At 43.1% G+C, this 27,631-nt stretch overlaps 1 protein-coding gene across 1 annotated transcript; it reads right to left on the reverse strand.

Moving 5' to 3' along the window:
- Positions 1–1,892: 1,892 nt before the first annotated feature.
- Bnc1 (basonuclin zinc finger protein 1) lies at positions 1,893–27,631 on the reverse strand. The gene is made up of 5 exons (XM_074061532.1): positions 27,533–27,631; positions 13,725–13,824; positions 12,540–12,775; positions 8,738–10,596; positions 1,893–4,090 (listed from the first exon to the last, which is right to left on the reverse strand). The coding sequence occupies exons 1-5, from the start codon at positions 27,629–27,631 to the stop codon at positions 3,406–3,408; spliced, it is 2,979 nt and encodes a 992-aa protein (XP_073917633.1). The 3' UTR covers positions 1,893–3,405.

Genomic DNA, 27,631 nt, shown 5'->3' on the forward strand with positions numbered 1-27,631 from the left:
AGGCAAGGTTCTCCTGAGGACCTTGGCTGAAGGAGGAGAGACTACCAAGAGAAGGGATCAGGAGTTCACAAGGCCTTCTTTCAACCATTAAGATGAAAGAGACTGGAAAATGTTACAGGCTAACAAGATGGAAGGAAGCAGTGGAGAGGGTAAGTGGAGTGACACTGCTGAAGGGCGAGGTGAGAATCAGCTGTCAGAAAGCAGGAACACTTCGAGTCTAGAGAAATGTGTAGGTTTGAATTCACTTTGAACAGGACACAGAAACTTTAGAAAGGTGATTGACCTTGGACTCCAGCTACTCTGTTCTGAAAATCCAGAACATGGTTGTGTTTGTGCTGAGGTACTCTTCCCATGAGCTGCCTAAAGATGAGTGTGGTCGGATATAATTCCCAGAGAACCCACTCCTGGGAGATTTGGGGCTGCTGTGATGGTTGATCTTGACTCAAGGATTCCCCAGTGGTCTTACTGGACATTCCCTAAAAACTGTGTAGCGATCTTGGGTACTTTCACCCAAACTTCTCTCCTCTCCTTCACTCTGGGTCACAACTAGTTTTCCCTGCTCCTTTCTATTTTCTTTCAAAGGTGTTTCTCTTAATAAAATCCTCATATATTTTAACCTGCTTCATGGAGGACACAGGTACACATAGACACTCATAGGCACAAGTGAGTAAAACCAAAAGGGTTGAGGCAGGGAACTGGGTCTCCTTAATGATAGGCATTGACTCTAGGAGACCATGATGGGTCTGAGTGTGACAGAAAAATGGATAGTGGGGGATCCTGATCACTTTCTCCTAGAGGAAACTCACTGTGATTGCACACCAGGCACAAGGTGGATTCTTTAATATAGATACAGTGATAAGGGGATGGTAGACAATAGAGGAGAAGCCAAAGGGGTTCCCATCTAATTATGTGGAAGTAGGAGGTAAGCTACACTGTATATGGAGAGTCAGTGGAATGGGATATTGCAATTGGAGTTTAGAACAGCGACTGTGGGAAAAGGAGAAAACTGACAAAGAATGCAATGTGGGAAAAGGAATGGTGAAACAGCAGGGGTGGATGGTCTTTGGGTTTTATAGTAACTATTATGGGAAGCCATTGGAGGGTTTTGAGCTGGGCACTATGTGACTTAATTTGCATCCGAGAAAGACCATTTTGGTAGCTGTAGGATGGAAGATGGAAGCTGGAGACTAGTTAGGAGGCTACTGTAGTCTTTCAGAACACAGATATGGTTTGGAGTAGAATGAGACTAACACAGATGCTGGAAGATGAGTAAGTTTTCTCCCATAAGACATGACATACAGGCATTAAGTTGGGGGGCTCTGTACAATGGACACTGGTCCACCGTCATTCACTACTTGTCGGAAGTGAGCATTCGCCAGGAAAGCCAGCAGCCTGGAGCTTGGGAGCAAGTACTCTCCCCAGCTCCACGGGAAGCTGGCCTGTGGCTTCCCGTGCCTTCTCTATAGGGAATGGCCAAACAGCTCAATTAGGACACTGGAGTCATGAGGGGTGGGCAAAAAAGTGAAGAAAGTTATAAAAAATGTAAAACTTTGCACATTTAATAAAAGGCTTAAAAACGTTTCCTTGCTTTCTACTTTGAGCATGAGCTCAAACGCTGATCTTTGGTAGCATTATTTATATAAAAAAAACACCTTACTTGTATTTTGCTTGATAAAAGGATCAGAAGCATTTAGCCCACCCTCACGAGGAAGTCACCAACTCACTTTTTTTTTTTTGAGCCATTTCTTGCTGCAATCCATTTTAGTGTGGCAAGTTACTAACACTTTCCCTGTCCACTCCAGGTTTTCAACTCTGTCACATTCAGTGTGTGTGTGTGTGTGTGTGTGTGTGTGTGTGTGTGTACAAGCAAATGCACTCATATAACAAAACCATTTTTACAGATATTTGCCTTATTAAACAAAAGATGTGCCATATATTTTATTAAATCATAGAAAACATTTGTATACAAATCTTTCCATTTAGGGGAAACTTGAATATTAAACATCTGGATAAGAAAACAGTTATCTTGCTCTAAGCAGAGACAGGTTTTAACTGGTCACATTTTTTAAAATTAAAAAGAAAGCTGAAATAATCGGTAGCAGGTTGTTGGCTTTTCCTACCTGTAGCCAGATGAACCCTCCATTTTCTTTAAGGATTTTTTCATTAAGTCACCATGAGTTAACTTGAACTCTGAATACAAAATCAATTTCTTTTCAAACTACATGGGTTTTTAGAATACTGTAAATGCTGAATTTCAGGAGATGGTCTCATTCCACAGGGCTGATTAAACTTCCTTTCTACAATGGCAAACAAGTATAACAAGAGTGTGGAATATACTTTGGAATAAGTTAAATATTAAGACATTTAGTATGACAAGAACGTCCTACTTTTCTTTCTACCAAATAAATTTCAAAGTTCATCCTAATCGTATACATTTGTAAAAGAGTGAAGACGGAGGGATCCAGTGACACTGAAAATACACAACAACAGTCAGAACCATTTTCTCTAAACACTTTGATGGAATATGTACAATGGTCCTGCCAGAATCATGACTGCATTTGGTCCACAGGGCATCCAAACAACAGACTCTGCAGTCCACCAAATGAAAACGGGCAGTGGTTTTGAAATGTAAGTTGTCACTTGTTCTGCTTCTGAGCAGAGATCCAGAGTGACACTGACATGCCTGCACTCACACCAAATACTTACATAACATCAACACAAGTTAAATATTATCAAAATCATTTTAAATTAAATTGAAGACTGCTACCTTTAAGTGCACGAAATACTTTCTCCCCTAGCTTATTAACCATGTTACAGATCATGAATTAACAAGAAATATGTTAGAGCCAACGTGCTTCCTGTGAGAACTCCCTGGAGTAACAAGTGAGACCTCTGAGGGGAGCAAGGGAGAGATCATTCACTCCAGATGGATGGGTGGTCTCAGAAACTCGTCTGGATTTCAGACTCATTAAAGAAGGAAGCTGAAAATGGGAACCTTGGCTGGTGTCTTGCTCAAGGTGGCAATCTTCTGCCCCAGCACCCTTAATACTGCAGGCCTCACTTGATGCCTCTCCCAGGTCCTGGGCCCCCACTGTCAATCTGCAGACCTGGACCTCTCCCAGGGAACATGTAAACAAATCTGGGGAAAACAGCATTTCTGCGTTTTCGTTATGTCAGTGAAAAACCTCTTCGGCTAAGAAAAATAATAATAGGAAGGACTACCCCAATGTCAGCTTCCCATAAGGCTTGTCTTCTGCTTTTTGCTGTAGAAAACCATACAGTCAAATCAAATATTTTGCCTGGCTTACCCAAAATGGTATTAAACAGTCAGACTACCTTACTCTTTGGACTCCATTATTCCTGAATTATACAAATGCTCATCAGAGTTTCTGGTCTGCCATCTTGTCACTGGAGGTGACTTGGGGATGAGGCCAGGCTCTTGTGCAGGTTGGGATTCTGGCTATGTCTGTTTCGACTGCGGACAGATGAAAACATGGTGTTGCAGCCCGGCACTTTGCACTTGTGGAGCTGGCGGAGGTGCACAGTTTTGTAGTGGGCCCTAAAGGTCCCTTTGTTACTGTAAGTCTTTTGGCAGAGGTGACAGGTTATGGGTAACCCAGAAGGCAGGCTGGCAAGGCTCTGATCAGCCTTCTCCATCAGGACACAGATGGGGTACTCATCCTCCCCGGGGACAAGGCTTGGTCCTCCGCAGTCCCCGTCACTGTCCTCCACAAGCACAGCACCCTCCTCGCTCACCCCGTCAGAATCCCAGGAGGAATGGCTGCTGCTGTCCGACTTCATGCTCGAGGTCGTGCTCAAATCCAAGACGGCGCCCTCGCTAGGGGGGCCAGAGTTGTAGCTCTCCAGGCTGGCACTGTGGACTTGGGTTATTGGGTAAACAAGGCCACCCATCCGACTGGTTCCCTTGAAAATGACAGATGTCTGGGATGCTTGCTGTGTGAAAGCCGTGTCCTGATATGTGTCCTTGGCCACATCTTTCAGCAGGTAAGCTGCACGGAAATGGTCTTCACTACTCTCCAGTGCTTCTTGGCTCAATGCTTTTTGGTGGAGGCTTAGATTTGAACTGTGTCTACAAGAGTGAAAAGATGATTAGCGTGAGTTGAGCTGTTGTTTCAGAGTCATCGTTCTGAGAAGAAAGACTTGGTAGACACCAGGAAAACTTGTGGTGTGGGAGAAGGGATGGTAGGGGTCAGGGATGTACTGTGTGGTTAGTGAGCACTGCTTCGCGCTGTTCACAGCTTGTCAAGAGTTAGCATTCAGCAGGAAGGCCAACAGCTGGAAAATTTCGATTTTCTTCATCTGATTGACGTGTAACTTCCTATACTTTGTCTATAGAGGATGGCTAGACTACTTCAATTAGGCTAGTTTAACTGGTACACTTGGAACCAGGAGATCCTAGGAGAGTATCAGTCACAAATCATTAGGAACTAAGCTGAGGACTTTATTTCAATGAAACCAGAGAATATTATCTTCTCGAGCTGCACTGACTCCTGTAGTTATTAAGCACCTGAAATGTGGCTAGTGTCATATAACGAAATGACAATATTTTGGATATACTTAAGTTACTTTACCTGCTTCTTTTTACCTTTTAAATGTAACTATTAGACTTATATAAAAATAGAAGAATGAAACCTGTTGAAATTGTTCTAAGAAGGGGGTGGGGAAAGAGGGAGAATGATAGAGGGAGTAAATCTGGCTACTATGTAAGCACATATGTAAATATCACAATGTATCCCCCCGTACAACTATGACATGATAATAATGTTTAAAAATAAATATGGTTATTAGAATATAACATTTCCTATGTGGTTCACACCATTTCTCACTGGATAGTGCTAGTCCACAGCATTTGCACATACTTCATGCCAGAAGTTGTACAGGACTAGATAAAAATCTGATAGGTACAATGTGTGTGTGTGTGTGTGTGTGTGCACTCACATTTGCAGCATTTCACTGGCAACTAGACAGGAGTTTTGCAAATGTAGCAGTGTGAGCATACTACCAATCTTGTACCCAGTGATTACTCCTGAAGGGCAGATAATGACCATCTATTATGACACACACCTTTCACTCAGATGGTATCATTTGGATGTAACTTGTAAATCAACGCTGCTCTTGCTTAAGGATCCCCTAACTTCTGACAATAAAATCCAGTCCTTATCAAGAGGTCCTCTTAAAGATGACAGTAGAATGATTCCAACATATGGAAAATGTCTCAATACAGATCAGAATGTATCAAGGTCAAGTTGGGAAAAAAACCCATCACCAAAATAATTAAGAGCTTTATTTTTTTCTTCCAAATCTGCCAAGATGCATGTATGTGGAAGAATCATCATATTCCATAAAATGCCTAAGATTTACTATGTGATCTCTTAGCACATTTGCTCTGGACATGATCAGAATTATACTTCAGATCACCCACTCTGCGAGTAGCTCTTTGCACCAGCAGCTCTGCCCTGTGATTATGTCAGCGTTCCAGGTCAAAGGAGCTGGTATATGTCGGCAGAAAACCAGACATTAGACTGACATCTGGGTTCTAGCACATACAAGTGGTTAAAACCACTTCAGATGTTTAGTAGAACCAGGAAAAGAAAGCTCCCTATTGCAATAAGGCGAAGCTCTTCTGAGTATCCCACAAATGTCATGAGCTAACTGTGAGCTCCTCTTCCCCCTTCTCAAGCCTCAGAGGGCTAGATGCATTTCCTGAGGTGCCATCTTGGCTGTGACCAGCACTACCACAATGGCAGAAACCCTCTGGACCATGAGCCAGGCCTTCTGCTCCCAGGATGTGCAAATCCTGTGCCTGTTGCCCTTATTGTCCTTTCAACCTTAAGCTCTCCCTCCAACTCTTCCCCTGGTTCCATTCTAGTTGAGACCAGCAGTACTCAAAGCGTGGTCTGAGCAAGGCTTGTGGTCCTGGAGACCCATCAGGGGGCTCCCGAAGTCAGTTCATAATTAACAAGACATTCTTTGCCTTTTTTATTCTCATTCTCTCACGGGTGTACAGTGGAGTTTTCCAGACACAGATCTGCAACAACTGAAGCAGAACAAATGTGAGGATAGGCTGTCTTCTACCTAAACCAGACATGTAGAGAGATTTGCAAAAGTCTAAAACAAAGCCCCTTGTCTCACTAAATTTTTGTTTTAGAGACGGTAGCTATTTTTTCATAAAAATGTTATGCTAACATGTAATAGATATATTCTTATTTTGAAGTGCTATGATAAATATTATTTTTCAGTTTCAATTTCTAGTATGGTAGATAGTGACAGCGGTAGCCCAAATGGAGAAATGCCCTGAAGTTCCTTAGCTATTAAACACTGGGAGTCACAGGCTCACACATACATCTCCTTCTTCCAGGAAGCCTTCCTTAACTCCTCCAGGAGGCTGGCTAGCTGCCCTTCCCTGTGCCCATAGCTGCTTCCATTTCCTCCACAGTAGCAGTCTTCATATTCACCTGTAATTGCCTTTTCCTGGTCTGTTCCTCTACTCACTGAAGACCTTTGTGGACAGGTATTGTGTCCCAAGCATCTAACACAGAACATCCTTAATATTGTTGGAATATTGTTGGTTAAGCATCAAGGTATGATACCAATCTTTTCTTCATGGGTCCTAGTGACTGCCGCTGACAGTAACAGTGACTCAAAGAGGGGAAATCAGTTGTCCTAACAGCACCAAGGCGCTCACCTCTGACTCGGAGATATGGTGGTGGGCCTAGGCCTGTCCACAAAGCCCTACTTAAAATGGTGTCTTTTTAATCATAGATTCGAGGTAAATGCAGTCCAAGTTCTAGACTATTCTAAACTTAGATTACAAGATGCTTTCTTGTTGCAATGGGGGCTTGTATCTACAAGTAGGTCAGAACACATGAAAATATTGAATATATGAAAAAATAAATATCAAATGAAAAATTATCTTCAGTCTAGTATGTGTTCTGATTTAATAGATACTGTAGGCTACACCAGCCTCATAAATATGGAAGATAATCTAACTGATATGATCACTGTTCTTCATAACAATGGCTCATTCATGAGCAAACACCCCTCTTCTTAGAGGATGAAGGAGAAGAAGGACTGGTTCACTAATTAGGGTACACTAGTGGTTTGGTTTAACATCCTAGCAACAGAAACAGGAATTTTAACTAATATCTCCTGTGCTCTATCCTCTTTACTAAAGACAATGAGTGTGTTCTTGTGAGCTCTATCCAGGAATGTGTGTGGGAGTCTGTACATTTTCACTCTCTTAACAAATTTGGACTAAGTTAGTGGTGGTGTTGAATTGCTTCAAGTCAAACTTGTTAGAGCAAATGTAACATTTTAATATTCTGTGAGCCATTTATCTCATTACACTTCATCAGACAGCTGATCCTTTCCTTAAGCTCCTAGTCATCTTCTGGAATGCCTTCTCTTTCTTTTACAGGCTGCAGAGGAGGGTGACCTGAACAGTGGCAAGTGACTCAAGTGCATGAATAAAAGCACAAGCCAGATACTAACACCAGCTCTGTGTCCACAGTGATACATGTGTACTCTGTAACAGCTGACTGTGTGTGCCATGAAAATCTACCATCTTTCAGCTGGGTGCCAGGGGCTCACATCTGGAATCCCTACGACTTGGGATGCATACATTAGGAAGACGTGGTCTGAAGCCAGCCCAGGCAAACAGTTCCTGAAGCCCTATCTTGAAAAAAACCCAATACAAAACAGGGCTGGCAGAGTGGCTCAATGGCAGAGTGTCTGCCTAGCAAGCATGAGGCCCTGAGTTCAAACCCCAGTACTCTCCCCCACAAAAAAAAAAAAAAACAGAAAAAAATCCAGCATCTTTCAACTGGACATCATGGCTCCAGAAACAACCTGTCAATCACCTTTGATTGTAATATTTTTAAAAATTTAATCAAGGGTCATTTTTCCTTTCAAATGTAGCTTGTTGACTAGAAATCAGAGAAAATGTCTCATTTGATAGACTTCACATTATGAAATGAAAATCAGAAACACTGTGAGAAACTGCAGTGTTAACTTTAAAAAAGATTCCTCCTCTGTCTTCAAATAGTAATCTTTTACCCAAGCTGTCCATGTGAGAACTAGCTCATGATTCTTATCCTACCCCTTGGAGCCAGATATGCTTCTGAATTCAGAATTTCTCAGACTTCAGAAAGGTAAAATTATATATATCCTAAATATATTAATGTCTATATACTACATTCAGTAACATTTCTTTACCAAATACATACAACAAACTCACACAAAGGTAGACTGACAAAAAGATTACAAATAGCCTCATGACATCTAAGGACAGGTTTTGCAACCAAACAATTTTAGATTTTTGGATTTTTTTGTTTTTGTTTTTTTCGGTACTGGGGTTTGAACTCATGGCCTACACCTTGAACCAGCCCTTTTTTGTGATTTTTTTTTTTTTTTCCCTCTAGATAGGATCTCAGAGAACTATTTGCCCAGGCTGGCTTCGAACCTCAATGCCCCTGATCTCTACCTCCTGAGTAGCTACAAAGATTTTGGGAATTTAAAATTCATGGCTTTCCCCAACAACAATGGAATGGCATCACCTGGGAACCTGTTAGAACTGCAAACTCCTCACCCTTGACCTACTGAAGCAGTAAGTCTATGGTTAGAGCCCAGAAATCTGTTTTCACAACCTTCCAGGTGATTCTGATGCATGTTTAAGAACCACTGTCTTAGGAAAAATGAGGGCCAACTGATGCCTTACCTGTCTCTGCTCCTGCGGGATGGGAACCTGGCACCGCACCCCTCCACTGTGCATGCGTGAGTTTCTTTCATGTGCGTATTCTTGTGGTGCACTTTCATGCTGCAAGCGTTCTTAAAGCTTTTCTTGCAGATGTCACACTGGAAGTGATTTTCATCTTTCTGCCTCGCTAATGCATGCTGACCCATGTGTTCCAGTTCTTTAGAATCTTCGAGACAAGGAAAAGTCATTCCTCTGTTGGACAAAGCACTGAAGAGTCCTCCAGCCAGCAGGCGCTGCTGTAATTCCACATAGTCAGGAAAAGGAACTTGGGGCTCTGTTCCAGGTGTGAAGTGGTGTTCGTGGCCACCATCCTCTACCTCTCTTGGAGCCATGGTCAGAGTCAGCTTCTGCTCAGTTTCCCTCTCTGAACTGTGTGGGGCCTGCTCAAGGGTTCGGCTGACGGCTCCACGGAACTCAATCACTGATTCAAGATTGCAGGACCTCTCTCCTCGCGGGAGAGGCTTCCCTAAGCTTCCGGACTGGGTGTTCTGCTCCTCAGGTGCTCTGTCTGACTGCGGGCTGCAGACCTCTGGCTCGTCTTCACTGACCACCTGCAGGGGCATGTCTTCATCTGAGCTGAGGCTGTGTCTCTTTTCACTGGCTAGCTCCGCCACTTCCTTCTCTATTTTGACAGGCATACTGGACTTCCGAGACTTCTTCTTGGGAAGAGTGTCCAGTGGCATTTCATGGGAAAGCAGCTGCTCAGGGATCGAAGAGGACAGCAGAGGGAGTGAAGGCAGCATCCCAGGCGTGTTTGCCAGCTCGGCGGGAGTGGCTGGACTGCGGTAGAAAGGGAGGACCGGCTGGACTGTCTTCAGGTTTGGAAAAAGCACACCATTCTGCCCAATGCTGGAGAAGGCTGGCTGGCCTGTGGCCGCCTCCCCTGAACCCGGGTAGCTGGGGAGAGGCCCGCAGTCTGGAGACATTGCCGTGAAACCTGGGCGCTTGTAGTCCTCAGAGCTGGCCATGTGCAGGCTGTTCCGGAGGTCTCTGTCCCTGTTGTTTCTGTTCATGGGCATGTGCAGCCGAGGGTTGGGGTTGGCGCTGTGGCGGTTCCGGCTCCTCAGGGAGCTGAACACCATGTTACAGCCCTCAATGGTGCACTTGTGTTTGATCTTCAGGTGCACTGCGTTATAATGGATCTTGAGAGTGCCTTTGTCATAGAACGTCTTCTCACATGCAGTGCAGAACACCCGGCCCTTCTTTGTGCTAAGGCTGGTCCTCTCTGGTTTCACTTTAGCCTCTGGGGATAACTGTGTCCTTTCGAGCTTAGTGACAATGCTGTATGAGCTGGAGTCAGTTAAATGGGCGCTGTCTTCTTTCTGAGTAACACCATCTGGGCAATTTAAGCACTGCTCTTTTTCAAGCTGAAATGGCGTGGAAGTTAGGAAGCTGCTGTCAGAGAAGGGCCTGCGCACGTCTTGCTTGGGGTCCTGGCTTTGGTCCTGACCCTGCTCCAGCATGTATTGTTCGGGCAGTGACCCTATCAGTGCAGGAGGCAGAGGGTTGAAGAATTGGAAAGGCAGCATGAAAGTCATGTTGTTTATGAGGTTCTCAAAAGGGTGTATACTGCTAGGGTTTCCTTTGTCCACACAGGCAGGGAGGCTGGAACTCCTATGGCTGCAGCTCTCGATGAAAGCCCTGATGTCTACATTTGCTGTGGAAGGTGGTGTGATGATAGGCTGCTCTTCTTTCTCTTGAATGGCCATGAGCTCAACTATGGACTTGGTCTCCCCAAAACGAAGGAACTGCTGCAAGGTGGCCACTTCTTCCTCACTGGTCATGATGCTCCAGTGATCCAGCACCTTTCCTGATGCATCCTAAATCCAAATCATTTAAAAGCATGATCAAGTTACTATTCTTGATTCTTTTCTCTATGAAAGTGGCACAGGGCACCTTTGCACAGATCAGAAAGATGCTTCCTCTGGATGCACATGCAGACTCTGCTCACCCACTCTCTCAGGCCAGAAACCTTGTGCAGAACCTAACTGCACAAATGTGAGTAGTAGCCTCACAACTAGTCCAGAAAGAGAAATAAATTAAGTTACTCCAGCCCAAGTCAAAGAAATTTGGTGATCATTTTTCACCTATTTCAAGCCAAATTGGCTGTCAGGCATTAGACATAATAATTTCCCCTAAAATTAAAACATACATCATTTGAACAATAGTAACTTCTTTACCTAAAGAGTGCAAATGGAGCAATCAGGCCAGATATAGCTTAAGAATTCACTTACTGCAAGTTAATAATCTTCCTGAGCAACTGCCACCAAAACCAAATGACTCTGTATTGATCTGCTGCCCACATTCGCAAAGCAGAGCTGTAATTACACGGGAGTGCTGGAGATCTTTCAAACTCTAGCAAGGCCTAACTTTTCCCAAAACTACAATTAATATTTTATCATAGAACATGTATTTGATGGCCTACTGAGATTTTTCACAGTGCATGTAAGAGTTCTGAAGATGATGAGGAATGTAACATCGTAAATTTTTCATGCATTAGAGGTTCAAGGTAATTGATTCTATATTTTTAATCCTAACACTAGAAAGCAAGATTATTAGGATCATTAAATATTCATCTATGTCATAATGTAAGATCATAATGTACTCTGCACAAGTGGTTGTTTCTAGACTGCTGGGGGCCACCACACATGTTTCCAGGGAAAGACTAAGGGCCTTGCAGTCAGGCAGAAGCAGGCTGATGTTCTGGTCTACCACACACCAGAGGAACGACTTTCAGCAAGACCTTAAAGCACTCTGAGTCTGGCTTTCCAAAGAGAAAAAGAGATAATAAACCTATTTCACGAGATTACTAGAAGGGCATCTAGGTAAGTGAGTGGTTGTTATTAGTATTTGTTTTAATGATATGGCCTGCCTAAGACTGAAGTTTAAATGAGATTTGAGGAAACATTTCTCATTTCACTGAGATTTTGACCAAAGTTAGCTGACACTTTCTAGTGCAGAGGGAAGAAAAAATGCTCTAGTTGTTTCATATCTCAAAGGAATGATGTAATTCATTTCAGGAAATGTGTTCCTTGCTGGTAAAAACACCTAGATTGCCTCACTGAATATAAAACATGAGATCTTACACCTGTGGCATGGTGTGAAAATACAGAGAGAAGGGATGAAGGACAGGACTTGGAACACTGGAAAAAAGAGGAAAGTGCAGGGTGGTGGAGAGAGGGAGAGAAGGCAAGGAGGGAGGGACAGAGAGAGAGAAAGAAGAGAGAGAGGAGAGAGAGAAGAGAAGAGAAGAGAAGAGAAGAGAAGAGAAGAGAAGAGAAGAGAAGAGAAAAGAGAAAGACAAAAGTGTCCCAAAGGAATCAGGGGAGGAAAATTCGGCTTTAAAGAACAGGAAGGAATGGTGCAAACTTATAAGTCACTTGTAATTTGCTGTAGTCTGGAATGTAAGTTCCCTTTCTTCTTCCACATTTCAGTAAAATCTGACACAGATAGCTAGCATTTGGCATGGATAACCAGTAGGCAGTTTGGGGATAACGGAAGTAATGGAGGTGGCATCCAACATGGGGCAAAAGAGTCACCATGGAAGAAGTAGCTTAGTGAAACACACTCAGAGAATATGTCCTGCTCCCACAGCCTAAAGTTTCACAGACATCCTGGGGAAAGCAAGAGACTCCTCCCAGAATATGAGGTAGAAAAAAATATTAAAGGGACCACATTACTGGGAGGGATTTGAGTGGTATCAGGTACATGGGCACTAATTGTAGAAGGCACTCTAGGAGAACAGTGGCCATTGTCACAGTACCTGTAGCACATATCCACGGATGTAGTCCTGAAGGGTCCAGTCTAAGGCATGGAGAATCTGGAGAACCTCATCTTGCTTCAGCACACTGAAGAGCCGGTCCAGAAGGATTTTCAGGCGGACAGGGATGGCCTGGGTCCCGTAGAGCATGAGGCTACTGATATCAAACACCACATTGGACTGGACAATCTCCACCTGGCTTGTTGGATACATGGGGGGAATCCTCAGCTTACTTAGAGCTGAAAACCAAATTGAAAAGTTCTAATTTTAGGAAAAACACAGAAAATAAGCTAGGGCTAATTTTCAGTTATTTGTTCCAACAACAACAAAAAACACATGAGCATACAAATTACTAATTAACCTTAAAAGCTATGGCTTCGGGGTTATTTACAGGAACCTCTAAAATAAAATCCAACTGGCTTAAGATTTTTCTCCCTTTCTTGTGGCATCCTGAAGTAGTAAAATCATTACCAACTGGGAAGGTACCAAGAAAGGTTGAAGCAAAGTCAGCAAGTAAACACTCATGCACACTCCAGAGGCTGGCAATGGGGAAGCCAAGAGAGTGAAGGAAAAGAGCTTGGGCTTGGGAATCTGCAGGATCCGCCTCCAGCCAGATCTGCTACTCCACGTGGATGATGTATGAAGAGAGACAAAGCAAGCTGATTCTATGATGTTCAATGCAGCAGCAATCAGCACCTACGGCTATTAACACTGAGACTAAAACTACATTTAAATTTAACTCCATTCTTGAGGGAACTAGTCACATTGCTAGTATTCAGAAGCTACAAGTGGCCATTGTAGGGTTGTCAGATTAGGCAAATGAATAAGCAGGATGCCCGTAATAAATATCAGATACACAATGAATAAAGGATATACTTACACTAAAAATATTTATTATGACACACTTAAGGTAAAAAAAAATTAGAGGTTGCTTATTAGCAGAGAATATTTTGATGGCTGCAAAATCAACTGCACTGAAGCACCAGTTCTACATCTTTAGAGTGAGGTTAATAAGGCGCTACTCTGAGCTAAAATTCAGAGGTAAGCACGCTATGCTGCCAACCTGTTGCCTGGAACACACTGGAAACTTAGTAGCTAGCTGTCACCCTTCAATATTAAGCCAGCTCCTGAATGAATGCAAGTCACTGGGAAGGGGCACTGCAGGCTGAGGGAGGGAAGAAAAGTTACCATGAGCCACCCAGCCGTGTCTGCACTGCTCGCACTGACGCGTGTTTATTTTCCCAGGTCTGAAACTTTGGCAAGTGCAGTTCAGAGTGCAGCCGATAGCCTGCAAAAGAGAACAGGGTTTATGAGCTCAATGTTAGTGCTGTGAGGAGTGTACCTTGTATTTATGAAACAGAGCAATTCCCTCCATTCAGCAGCATTTGCTGAGCACTATGTGCCCACGCTGTGCAGGCCCAAAGGACTACGACCACACGACATGGACAATCTGCATGTGAGACTAGGCAAAAAAACCCATCTGGACTTTTTTCTTTTTGTTTGTTTGACACAGAGTGTCACTATATAACCCAGGCTTTCTTGAACCTGCCATCCTGTCTCGTCTCAGCCTCCCAAGTGCAAAGAATACAGGCTGTGCCTTCATACCTGGTTAAACATCGGGACTTGCAGAAAACATGGCTTGGAAAGAAACATCCTGCTGTTATTAAGGTTGTAGAAAGAGTTAACAGCCAAATTGCCACCAAATCTCTAAACTGACCAGAGCAGCCACTCTGAAATGTGTATAGAGGCCATCTTGGAACAAGTGAAAGAGAATGGTCTGAACCAAGAGTAATCCACAAACAGAATTTGTCACCCTGCACCCTCAGGATGCAGTAGAGGCTGAAAACAGAAACGTATCTGAGAACATCACGGCTGGCTTTGCTGAGGAACATTCCCTAGCCCCATTCAGTGGACTGTGAGACTCAGAGACAGACACAGGCTGGACAGGCCCACTGATGCCCCAGTTGTAGCTATAGTATCATGTTTGGGGTGTCTGTAAAAATACAGGTGAAACAGAAAACAGACATGCATGTGTTCAACAAAGTTCTAGTGCTAAGAGCAAAGCTTTATATATATATTTTAAGATGAATTTCTTGAAAGGAGATAGAGGCCTGAAGAACATAATCTATTATTAAAGAGAAAAAGCCTCAAAGACGCTCTGCCAGTGAGGGTCTGGGAAGACTGCCGGGTGAAACCTGCATGATTCAGAGAACCTTGAAACTGGAGTGAGTGTGTGCATTTGCAGAAGTGATGGAAAAGCCTTACAATTATGGGCTTAAACCTTTAATCTGCGAGCTTCAGGACTGTGAGGCCCTGCATGGAAGACACTGAAAGGAGTCTGGCCAAGGACTTGGGAAACTCACTTCAAGGAGTATATAAGCAATCTTCACTTACAAATCAGTTGCTGGTGGAACAGTTACATGGTACAGCCACTTAGGAAAAGAGTGCGGCAGCTCTTCAAAAAGTCAAATGTAGAGTTTCTACATGACCCAGAAGTTCCACTCCTAGTCAAGAGAACTGACAACATAAGTCCACCCAAAAAAACTGTACAGAAATGTTCACAGGGGAATTATTCACAATAACCAGAAAGCAGAACCAGCCCTAATACCCTTTAACCGATGAATGAACAAAATGTGGGATGGTCATGGAATCTTATTTGTCAGTAGAAAGAACTGAAGAACTGATACATGCTATGACATGGGTAAACACTGAAAGCATGCTGAGTGTGAAGCCAGGTACAAGTCACAGACTGTATGATCCCAGTTCCACGAAACGGCAAGAGGAGGCCAATCCAAAGCGGAGTAGTGTTGAGGGGGAGTGGAGCAGGGATGGATGGCAATGGGTGGTAGTGGAGTGTTCTTTTTCTTTTTCTTCTTTTTTTTAAAAGCTTTATTGAGACATTATTTACACATCACATAATTCACTTATTTAAAGTACAATAGAGTGATTTCTGGTATATTGTACCACCATCATCATGATCTAAACCATTTTCAACATCTCCAAGTTCACAATGACACCTCATTTCTCTTGGGCAAAGTTCTGGAAATGTAGTAGCTGGACCACATGTACGTATGACTCAATTTATCGAGCTTCGCAGATACTGCTTTTGACAATTGAAAGTCTGTGGCAGCCTGTGTTGAACAAGTCTATTAGCACTATTTTTCCAACACCTCAGATGACTGTTAGTATTTTAGCAATAAAGTATGTTTTAATTAAGGTGCATCCATTGTTTTTTTAACTACCACTGCGCAATTAATAGACTACAGTGTAATGTAAACATGACTTTTATATGAACAGGGAAACAAAAAAATGAGTAATCTGCTTTATTGTGCTATTTGCTTTACTGTGGTAGTGCTGCTGAGGAACTGGCAAACTTCAAGAAGCAGCCCCACTGTCTGCTCCCACCCAGTGTGTGAGGTTTCCATTTCTCCATGTTCACCAGAACTTATTACTGCCTTTTTGATTACAGCTGTGCTAGTGGCTGAAAGCTATCTCCTTGTGGTTTTGATTTGCATTTCCCTGACGCTTAATGGTTAGTGCTTTTCTGTGCTTACTGGAGACGTGCCTATTCAGAACCCCTGCTGATTTTTTAATTGGGATGTCTTTTTAGGATTGAGCCATAAGAGTTCTGTGTATTTTCAGGTACATGTCCATTACCAGATACATGATTTGACATATTTTCTCCTTCCTGATGGTAACCTTTGAAACACCAAAGTTTTAAATTTTGACCAGGGTTTCTTTTTGCAGTGATAAAAATGTTCTAAAATTAGATAGTAGTGATGGCTGTACAACTATGAGTTTTATGTATTGGTTTCTGAGACAAGATCTCATTATGTAGGGTCCAGACTGGCCTCAAACTCATGATTCTTCTGCCTTAGTCTTTCAAGTGCTGGGATTACAGATGTGGACCATCATGCCCAGCTAACTGTATACTTTAAAAGGGTGAATTTTATGGTATGTGAAGTATATCCCAACAACATCCTTTAACAAACTGGTGAACTATTTAAGTACACATTAAAATTTCCAAGATTTGCCTGTCTTCTATTATTTCTTTTGGATTAGAATAGGCCTGAACAGAGCCACAACCAGGAGATTTCAGGAGAAGGAGCAGGGATGTTCATACTGAGGTGTGCAACAGAGTGTCAGCACTGTCTGATCTGCTCAGAGGCTACGAAAAGCAGGACACAGGAGAAAGGTTTTGTTTTCTGTAAAGTCATACAATAAGATATAGAGCCTGATGCAATCACAGCTCTGTCCTTCTCTGATAATGTATGCATCCTTGTGTGGGGGGGTATCTTCCCCAGGGGAGTGAAAATTGGCTTACGGGATTGAAAAATACTATTTTTATGTACAAGGTACAGATATGCATATATGCATACACAGTAAAAGAATGCAGCTGATATGGGATTTCACTGAGAGGCACAATTAGGAAAAGAATTCTAAAATCACCTTAGCTGTGGAAGTAATGAAAAAGATTAAGAAACACTATACTGATGCCAAAATTTATACTACTTATTTATTTATAATTTATTTATTCTGGTGACAGTTTCTAGTTGTATACGCATATATAAATATCACAATTTACACAGCTATTATCCTGAATGAAAGTTGAAGGATAAAAGTGAATGAATGATAGCTGAATGTACATTACACACCATCAAAACAAAGAAAGTAAAAAGTGTCATTTGTTTAGTTTGCAGCACACTTAGTATGGTGTCAACATCTCATTCTTGGCCATATCCTATGCACATCAACTCACAGATGAACCAATAATTTGTGCATGGCCAGGGCTACCAGAACACTCAGCACTAGAACTCTGAAATATTTTGCAATCTGGATTCTACAAACGTGACTTGTTTTACAGGAAGCTTTTTTAAAGGGAGGAAGTTCTTTGGGTTATATCCCTCAAGGTGCCATTCACTCTTTAAAAATAAGATGGTGAAACTATGCAAGGAAACTCACATTTCATTTATTCTGAAAACAGGACCTATTTTAACCACAGACAGAGAGATGTCCAGAGAGAGTACGTGCATCATCCAATCACTAAGGATTGCTCAAAAGGCTGGAGGAACTAGGTGTGGTGGAGCACAGCTAGAATCCCAGATACCTGGGAGGTGGACATGGGAAAATGGGTGGTCTGAGGCCAGCCCAGGCAAAGTTAGTACAAGACTCTATCTAAAAAATAAAAATAGTAAAAGGATTGGGGACGTGGCTCACAAGGCAGAGCATTTGCCTAGCAAGCATGAGGCCCTCAGTTCAATCCCAGTACTACACACACAAAAAAAGTTGGGGGTTTGTTGGGCACCAATGGTTCACATCTATAATGTTAGCTACTAGGGAGGCAGAGATCAGGAGGAGCACAGTTCCAAGCCAGCTCAGGCAAGTAGTTCAGAGAACCTATCTCGAAAATACCCAACACAATAAAAAGGCCTGGCAGATGGCTCAAGTGGTAGAGCACCTGCCTAGCAAGTGAGAAGGCAAGTTCAAAACCTAGTACCACCAAAAAAAAAAAAAAAAAAAAAAAGGTGGGGGTTCCTGCAAAGTCCCAGGAAATGCTGATGCATGTAAGACCCTGTCTTAGACCCAGAAAAGCAGCGGCACCATAGAACAATTCCAAACACGGTTCATAACCTAAGACTGAAACTTACTTCCTGCATCTTTCATTGCCTGACTCAGGATGTCTCAACTTTGGCAGTACTAATATTTTAGGATGAATTTTCTGTGGTGGTTCTGTGCATTGTCCAAAGTCTGGGAGCACCCCTGGCACTTTATACCAGTTACAATCTACTCTACAAGTGCTGACAACCAAAAATGTCTTCAGGCATGGCCAAATGCCTCTGGGAGCTGGTATCATCCCCAGTTGAGACGACTGACCTAACCTGACCATTCAATTTTAGCAGCTTCCAGTTTGGGGACAGAATTTTAAACAGTTTTATCCACAATTCCAATGTATAAATGTTGATTAATAAGAAACATTCTTTTGGTTCTACACAACTCATTTGAATAAAGCTCATTAAACATCTATGGAAATAAATCTCAGAGGAATTATTTATGAACTAAAAAACCTAATTACAATGTCTAAGAAAACTTCCAGTATCAAGACCTTTGGATTTTTCCACCCAACTCAGAATTCCATGATGTTGTAAAATTATAACACTATTACCTAAAGATAAATTAAAACTTCTAAAATGAATTTAAACTGAAACTCTAATTACAAGACAAAAGTACTCATGTAAATCAAAATGGAAACTCTTAACATTTATACTCTTCCTTTGGAATCCTAATGCTTGGCTCCATTCTTCAGAAACATGTCTACCATGTTCTTAACTCATCAAGACATGGTTATAGCTTCTTCTGTGCTCATCTATTCCACAAGTAGTCCACTATTTCCACAAATGTTATCAGTCAGTTTGCTATGCTACAAATCAACATTTAAATTTCTGGTTTTCTCTGTTGTAACTATCATTTGCTCATTCATTCATCTGAAAGCTACTGCTATGTCTAGTATGTGACAGATCTGGTTATCTGCTGTCTTGGGATGGAAAGTTATGACCTAGGTTTTGGACAGCTTGGAGTCCCACTTCATCCCAGACAACCCTGCTCTTCCTTCAGCTTGGGGAGATGCTTTCATGGGCCTCTCATCAGCGGAGCTGAGTTGAATTCCTGGCAGTGGCTGGCCCAAGGTAGATGCACAGACATCCAGAGCTGGACAGTGTAGGCCTCATGGGATTTGAATTATTATTAGCCTCAAGAATAAAAACTGTTTACTTTTAACCTGTTTTCATCCATAGAACATGCAGATATTTTTATATCAGCAAAGATAAATTCAGGGGACTATTCTGAGGAGCCTAGATGGAAGGGGGAAGAGGGAAAACAGAAGGCCTTGTGGTCCCCAGATTCATAGTATTAACCCTTTGAGGGTCATTTGTGATGTGGCAAAGACATAAGTTGAATTGCCTCCAGTCGGGCAACTTGATAGGCTCAAGTTACTTAGTCTGTACTGGCTAGTACTCTAGTCACATGTGGTTACTTAGATTTAAATTAATCAAAATAAAACAGAATTTAAAATTCAGTTTCTTGGTCACAACAACCACATTTTAAGTGCTCAGTAGCCACATGTTGCTAGTGGCTACTGTACCGGACAGTGGAGATACAGACTATTTCCATCATCCCAGAAAGTTCTACTGGAAAGTGCTGAGTTCAATTGTGAGAGCAGGTTCTCTTCTTTCACATGACAAGGCTCATGTTTAACAGGTGATTTAATCTAATCCTCACCACCTAGCTGTAAGGAGAGAATTGGTCTCAGGAAATTTAAGTTTATGGAGGATCTGTAACGTATCCAAGGCCACACAGTTGGTGAACTTGACCGCTCATTTATTATGAGTGAGACACTGTACGAAGCAGTGCACACGCACTATTTCATCTCTTTCTCACAGCTACCTGGGAAAGCATCACTGCTACCTCCAATTTATGGACTGGAAACTGAGGAACTTAAGGTTATCAGGTGGTCTCAAATTGGGATGTTATACATGGATTATATATTGAGTTATCAATATCAGTGTCAGTTGCAGTTTCATTTACTCTCTATGACTTTTATAGTTATACATTATTATATTCCTCCAGATACAGACATTAAATTTTCACCTGATGCAGAAATTTCATTCACTGAATAAATATTTACTAAACATGTGAGCCAGGCATGGTCTGGATTCCAGAGGTTAAAGTGTTGAACAAGACCGATGAGTTCCCTGTCCTCAAGGAGCTTACATTCTAGTGGAGATAGAGAAAACGAAGATCACTTCAGCGTAAGCAGAAAGCTATCGGAATGATTTAACTGGGGGCATGGAGGAGCAGAGAGAGGTGTAAGTATCTTTTAGATAGGGACATCATCAAGAGCCTCTGAGGAGCTGACATATATATAGTGTACCTAGGGAAGGCAAGGAGCTAGTTACATGAAGATCAGGAGAGGGAGGGAGGATTTTAGGCAGAAGGCACAGCAAATGCAAAGAGCTGAGGCACAAAGAGGACAGGGTGTTCAGGGATCAGGAAAGGCACCAGTGGAGCTAGAGGAACTCGTGCCAGAAAATGAGGTCAAGAGAGGCAACAGAGGCCATTCTGCATAGGACCTATGGCAGTACAAAGACACTGGATTTATTCTTACAGTAAGCCTTTTAAAAAGGCCTGGAACAAGCATGAACTGCCTGTTAAAAAGGGCACTGTAGAGGTCATAGGCCCTGAGCACCTTTTTCACTGAGAGGTGGTAAAAATCCTCTCAACCTATGTGTCTTACTTCTAATCAAGCTGTGTGACCTTGAGCTCTGTGCTCAAGGGCTATAAAGCAGGCTGGGTACATGCTCCTGCCAGTCTCAGAGGCCTGTTAGCCATATGAATGAGAATAAACAGATGAAGGGGTGAAGAGACCAATCAGAATAGTCAGACCGTTATTGCCACCAGGCCCCCAAGTAGATTCTCAGGTCCTTTGGCTCTGGTGGTTTGACAGCACAGACACAGCTGCCAAAAATATACAAGACGAAAACCTCCCTATGAGTTGCTCCATGATGGGTCATTCCTGAAACAGGTGATAAAACAAAACTCCAAAGCAACACCTAGTAACTAGCACTGGGCCTGCTACCTGGTATGTCCTTCATTGGCATTACTTGAGAGCATAAATGACCTTGCTCAATGGTCACAAATGCCCATCTAGTATCCTCTTTTATGATCTGCCTTGATAAAAGAACCTTAATTTCAAAGTGTTTACTGGTGGCCAGGTGACTAAATACTGGCCCATGGTATACAACAGAGGCTGTCAGGTGGAACACTCCTCATAAAGGGAGCTGACTGGCCAGGATTCCTGTTTTCCCTTTCCCTTTTTTCTTCTTGGAATAAGACTGTTACAGCTAGAGTTCAGAGGCCATCTTGTGACCATTAGTCAACCCTAAGGTCATGTCCTAAGGATGGCTGAGAGAGAATGGTTTTCTCTCTGAGAGAGAACGTTTACACACTCATCTTCCCCGTGGAGAGGCCCACATAAACATCAGATGGTTAGCAGAGAGTATGGAGACCAAGTTTGGAATCTGTGGTCCAATCGTCATTGTGAAATTCTAAGGCTGTGCCAGATTCTCAGTGGTAAGAATCATTAAGTCCCCAACTTGAAATCAAAAGACCCATGATACCAAACCACAAATCACTTTCCACAAGTCACCAAGCTTCTGACAAGAAAGGCCTCAGGTTTTTCCCAAGTTGTATCTTTAAATTTGAATAAGACAATTGCTATTAGTATGTTTGAGCCCTGGAAAATTGCAGTGCATACTGAGAACTACCGATTGGGACACTATGAAAGCAACTGAGCCATTCTGAGCTGTAGGGAGAAAGGCTGGACTGTCTTCACCTGGGGGAATGGTCATTATGGCTCCATCAGCAGCTGCAGAGCCAGCCTTCACCTCCCTGGGTCAGGAAATGGCACCATTCAAAGGTGGAGCGCTCTCTCTGGTGCCGCTGCGTCTTACATACATTATACACTTCTCTCTTTTCTTCTTAGAAGATTTCCCCACCCCTCTCACTTTTCACTAACTACTTTCACTTCTCAAGTTCTCCACTGTTTTCCTCACATATGCAAACCCACAGAGGTACAACTAGGTCCTGAAGGAGTATCACCATTCGGCAGATGGGTAATAACAACTGGGAAGAAAAGGGAGACAATTCACAGGGTCTTCCTTGTGCCTGACAGCACTGGACTGAAGCCTCCTGGAGAAACACATGAACAGATGTTCATTTCATCAACATTATACCATCATCCCCCATTAACAGTTTAACAAAAAGATAGCCATTATTTAAAAAGTGTCTGTCTCAAAGCTCCTACCATGTCCTGGAAACCATGGGGAGTCACAAAGATGAGTAACCATGTCTGCTCTAGAGGGGCATGGGGTTTCGCTGGGAAGAAAAGTCACACAACTGGGTTGGTCAAGAATGGCAGAGCAGAGAAATGATTTGTCAACAATTAGCATGAGTCACTACTCTAAAATATAAGAACTCAAAATATGCTCAAAGAACAAATGTAAAACTCACTGACTACCTTTAGAGAATGTTAGGAAACCAGGAAATTATTTTAAAAACTGGTAAACAAAAGGAAAGAATCAAATATGCATCTTTTTCTACACAACTTAGGTTTCAGGATAACCAAATCACTGATTTGTCTCATAGATGAGACAAAGATTCTCTCTGATTGTAAATTAAATAAATGAAGAACTAGCATACCGCCATTCCACAACTCCTAATGCAAAAGACAACAGCCAGGCCATTTGCCTCTGTATGGAAGGATGCATACCACCACACATCTGGTGTTCTTTCCAAAGTGTTCAACTCTGAATTGGATCAAGCCTCTTGATCCATCCCACCTTAAGAAAAACAGGGGAATATTTATATAATATGGCAAAGAAGCAATCATCAAAATCCAGACTGGAGCATTCCATAGGAGACTGACTTGGCTTTTTCAACACATTACAAGGATAAAAATAAACTGTAAACCTATAGATTAAAAAAAGGCAATATATAGACTTTACCTGGCTCCCAATTTCAACAAACTCATGGCAATATAAGGGTTAAAAGACAATCTAAGAAATTTGAACACTGACTGGAAATTTAATGATAATAATAATGATGACTTTTTGTATTTAGAGATTGAACCTAGGGCTCACTGAACTATATCCCCAGTCTATTTTTTAAGGTACCTTAAGGTATATATGTCTTTACATTTTAGAGTTACATATTGAAGTATTTTTGAATGAAATTATGTGACAGCTAGGATTTGCCTCAAAGTGATACTGTGTTGGTAGTGGCAGGGGACAGTGAACACAGAAGGAATAAGGGTCAAAAGATGACAACTGTTGAAGTCTCAAACTGGTATCACCAAACTTCATTAAACTATTCTAATTTTTGATTGTTTGAAGTTTCCTATAACAAAAAGTGAAAAAGTAAAATGAGTCAAGACTCCCATTGCCTGCAAAATTTTAGTGTGGATGAGATGGTGAACAGATGTACAGAGCAGTGCTGTACAGAGAAGGCTTCCTCCAGGAGAGCAGGTGCTCAGTGTGTGCAGGAAACACCAGGGACCTAGGCACTATGCCTGTGTGTGTCAGGCCCAACAGGCTTCTGTTAAGGGCTGTGAGAGCCAATCTTGAAAGGCAACCTAAGGTGGGGGTCAGGACTGAGCTGAGCACACGGGCAGCCAGGAGTCTGTGTTGGGTTCATGGGACCATCAGGCATCTGAACAATGGGGAGACTCGGTTTACCATGACTGTGACGGAACGAAGGGATCTGAGTCTTAGAAAGCAGGCAGTCAGTGTTTGCAACACGAAAGTGACACTAAAGGAGAGTTGAGAGAATCTGGGAGCTTGCAGAATCTGCAAGTAAGGGATGCAAGGACAGGCCCAGGCAACCGAGGGCGTGGAGAAAGGTCAGGTGGGGACAGATGTTGGGCTAAGTCTACCCCCACCCCAGCAAAAAGTATGCATGACATACTTGCAGTGTTCTCTGGCTTAGTTCAAGAGGGTGATGAGAAAAATGCTTGTTGTTTTGATGTCTAGAAATCAAAGTATAAGTTCTATGTCAAACAATTTAACATCTGTGCCTTTTTTCTTAAAATTATTAGTTCTGAAATTAAAAACGTAGAAAACATGCAAATACTACCTTTGAAACCAAGCCCAACATTTATTCCTTAAATTTTTTTAAATTATGAAGAAATAGAAGTGATATGGACATTTTTTTGTTTCTAACATAAATATGGAAGATCTCAGAGGTAATCTTTAGAAACACTTGATAACAAAACCCAGGAAGACACTAATCGGATATATAAGGAACGTTTGAACACAGAGTCACCCTGAAGAGAAAAACAAGACACTTAACTTCAGGACTTTAGCTAAAGTGGTCAGTTACATAGGCAACACAACTTTGTTATTGATGCTGATACAAAATAAAGGCGACAGTGTGAAGTTTCTATGTAAATTTTGTAAACATTTCTTCTAGGGACTTGAGAACTAGGTTTTCAAAACAAAGTTTTTAAAACGACAAGCTCAAACTTAGTAATTTATGCCATCCTGACCCCTGACTTAAACTTTCGTGTGGTGTATGATGAAATACTGGAGTTGGTAGTGTAAAACTTTTACCTTTGTAACGTGTAACGCAAGAAACAATCGCAGGTTACGGAACAAGGGCAGCTCTCTGGAAGCTGGTGTAGAACTGGAAAGTAACTTCTGTGTCTGCCTATGTGGCAGGAGCACACAAGTAAACTGCAAAAGGGGACAAAGTAATGGAACTGCACGGGAAGACAGTTAAAAGCCTGAATCAGAGTCTACCTGAGGCAACAGCTTCCCTCCTCACAGGTCTGTCTGGACCCAGACGTCACATGTTATCTGCTCACTGCTTTCCCTTCACGTTAGCAGTGAAAAGACCGTCCCCAAGGTGGAGTCCTCCTGTGATTTGTTAGGCTGATTTATAACAGTGAGGCCATGTGTGGACAGCAATGGTGACAGCCTGCTTGCCTGGAACCATGTCAAGTCTTGTCAGGCCCCAAGTTGGACCCTGAAGAAGCAGGGCTGCTCCCTGTTTATACCACCCTCTCTGGCTAACATAGGCATGTTGAGAAATGGTGCCACGCTGGAATCTTGGAATTTCCAGAATTAGGAAAAAAGACTTCAAAGAATGAGGAGATAAGCAGAAATAAGGTTTTTAGGAGAAACTAATTTAAGAAAATCCTTTGTAGATGCTCCTTCTGGGCAGAACCCAATTATCTTTAACTTCTCAGATAAGTCATCAAAATAAATAAATAAAAGCTCTGCACAAGAATACTCAGAAAAAGGTAATTTAAAAATGTACTGACTTCCTAAATCTTGATCTTAGATACCAAAAACATGGGTGGCTCAGCACTAAGATTTCACCTTAGCCAGGGTGATTTCCAGCTCTTTTTAAACGGGCTGTTTCTGACAAAAGTAAGTCACTCTAAATGACATCTGTAGAGGAGAAAATTCACCCTGGGGTGAAGCACAGTCCTCCTGCAAGTAATTTACCTTGTGGAACCTTCGGGGCAGCTCTTTTAATGGCCACAGTCAAAATAACTTCTAAAGCCATACACAAACACTCAAAGACACTCCTGCCCTTCCCCCATTCGCTGCAGTTGAATTTTACTGACAAACTGAAGTTTAAAAATGCTCCCTGCTTATATTTATCCCATGACATTTATGAATGACAAGGATGTACTTCAGAGACAATTATTTGTTCTAGGGGGATCTATACGGCTTTTCTCTCCCATGGGGCTGCATGGTTTTTGCACGCTGATGATCCTGAGGTAAAGAACACACACAGACCTGGGATGCAGGCCTAACCGCTGCATGGGGAAATGAAATTTAAAAACCATCCTCTACCTAAACCTTAAGGTTACCACATGTTGGCTATTATTTGTAATGTGAATTAGAACCAAAGCAAACAGATCACTGTTCATGTCCTAGTAGATACTGGCGGCCAAAAAAACACTAGTAACTGCTTTCTCTCTAATGAAGGAAGGAATATGTCATTAAATCCCTCTACTCTGAAGGGACTGATGGGCAGAGTTGGTGTTACAAATTTAATCATGCAGATGTCTGAACGTAATTATGAGTTCCCAAAGTGCGAGCAGCGCGCATGCTAAGTGAAGATTTCACCGCCTCTTCTCAGCATTTAGCTGTAACAAACATGTTCCACCAACAGTTGAGTTGAAACAGTAATAATTTCTGGGTGAAATTAAAGCTTGCAAACTTATTAGAGAAGAAATCAAATGATGACTCACATCTTACTCTTTTTAACTGTCTGAAAGTACGCCAAAAAAAAAAAAATTTATCAAAACCCCTCACAGCAAAAGGGGCGGCTATAGTTTCATACCTAAAGCAAAAATCAAAACCAGTACAATTGGTAACATGTGAAGTAATGTTCTTTTCCACGGTGTACAAAATTTTATTTTGACATGCATGTTAATGAAGTTTTAATAATATATATCAAGTTTGGGAAGGGACAATCGAGAAGGCAGTGATTTATTGTCACTAAGCCAAAGTTTCAAGACACACACACATATGCAAACTGGAAGTGTAAGAAATCTGAAAAGACCCCATCAAATCTAACAGCACAGTATGACAATAAACAAGCAATGAAAGGACATCGGGAAGAAAAACAATTCTGCCAAGTGCTGTTTTCCAGTTCACGTACACCGATGGATAGTCAGGCCAAAATCTCATGGCTTTGGTGACAAGTATCCGTAAAAAGCTGGATGAGTCACACGTGTTTTCTCACGGGCGCTGACCGGGGTCTCCGACAGGGGGACCAGGACCCGGGTGACCTCCTGGGTCCCCAACAAACAGCAGAATCCGGGGTCCCTAAAGCAGAGTCCCGAGTCCCTAACAGCAGAGTCCCGAGTCCCTAAAGCAGAGTCCCGAGTCCCTAAAGCAGAGTCCTGCCCCGCTAAAGCCCGGTCCTCGGAGCGCTGCGGCCAGCGCGGCCATAAACCCGGGGCCACCGCCGTGGGACACTTGGGGCTCCGGGGCCGTCCACGTGACTGTCACCAGCCCAGCGAGGCGACTAAGCTCGTCCCCGTGGCCGGCGACCTTGTCACCTCGGGGGGACAAGTCCGGGGGGTGGCGCACAGCCGGCGGCGGTGCACGGGACGGCAAAGAGGGCGCCGGGTCCCCGTCCCCGTCCCCGTCCGGCGCGCGTCTCCTGAACAACAAAGGCTGTGCCCTCGGCCGGACAGACGGCCGGACCGCAGCCCTCCGCGCCCTCGCCGTGACCGGGTCCCCGCGGCCGCGCCACGAGCCCTGAGGTAAAAACCCCCAGAAATAAGAATGAAGAACCACGGGGCGGCGGCGCGCGTCCCGCAGGAGCGCGGCCCCTGACTGGAACTCGGCGACGTCCTCCCGCTCCCGCCCCGCGCAGGTGGCCCTCGGGACACGACGACGGCCGCCCCGCCGCCCGCTTACCTCGGCCATCCTGCGGCCGCTGCAGCGCCCGGGCTCCCGCCGCGAGTCCCCGGCCCGGGCCGCCCCGCGTCCGCGCCGGCTCGGCGGGCGCCGCCGCAT

Source organism: Castor canadensis, chromosome 19 (genome assembly GCF_047511655.1).
Source record: "Castor canadensis chromosome 19, mCasCan1.hap1v2, whole genome shotgun sequence".
Taxonomy (NCBI): domain Eukaryota; kingdom Metazoa; phylum Chordata; class Mammalia; order Rodentia; family Castoridae; genus Castor; species Castor canadensis.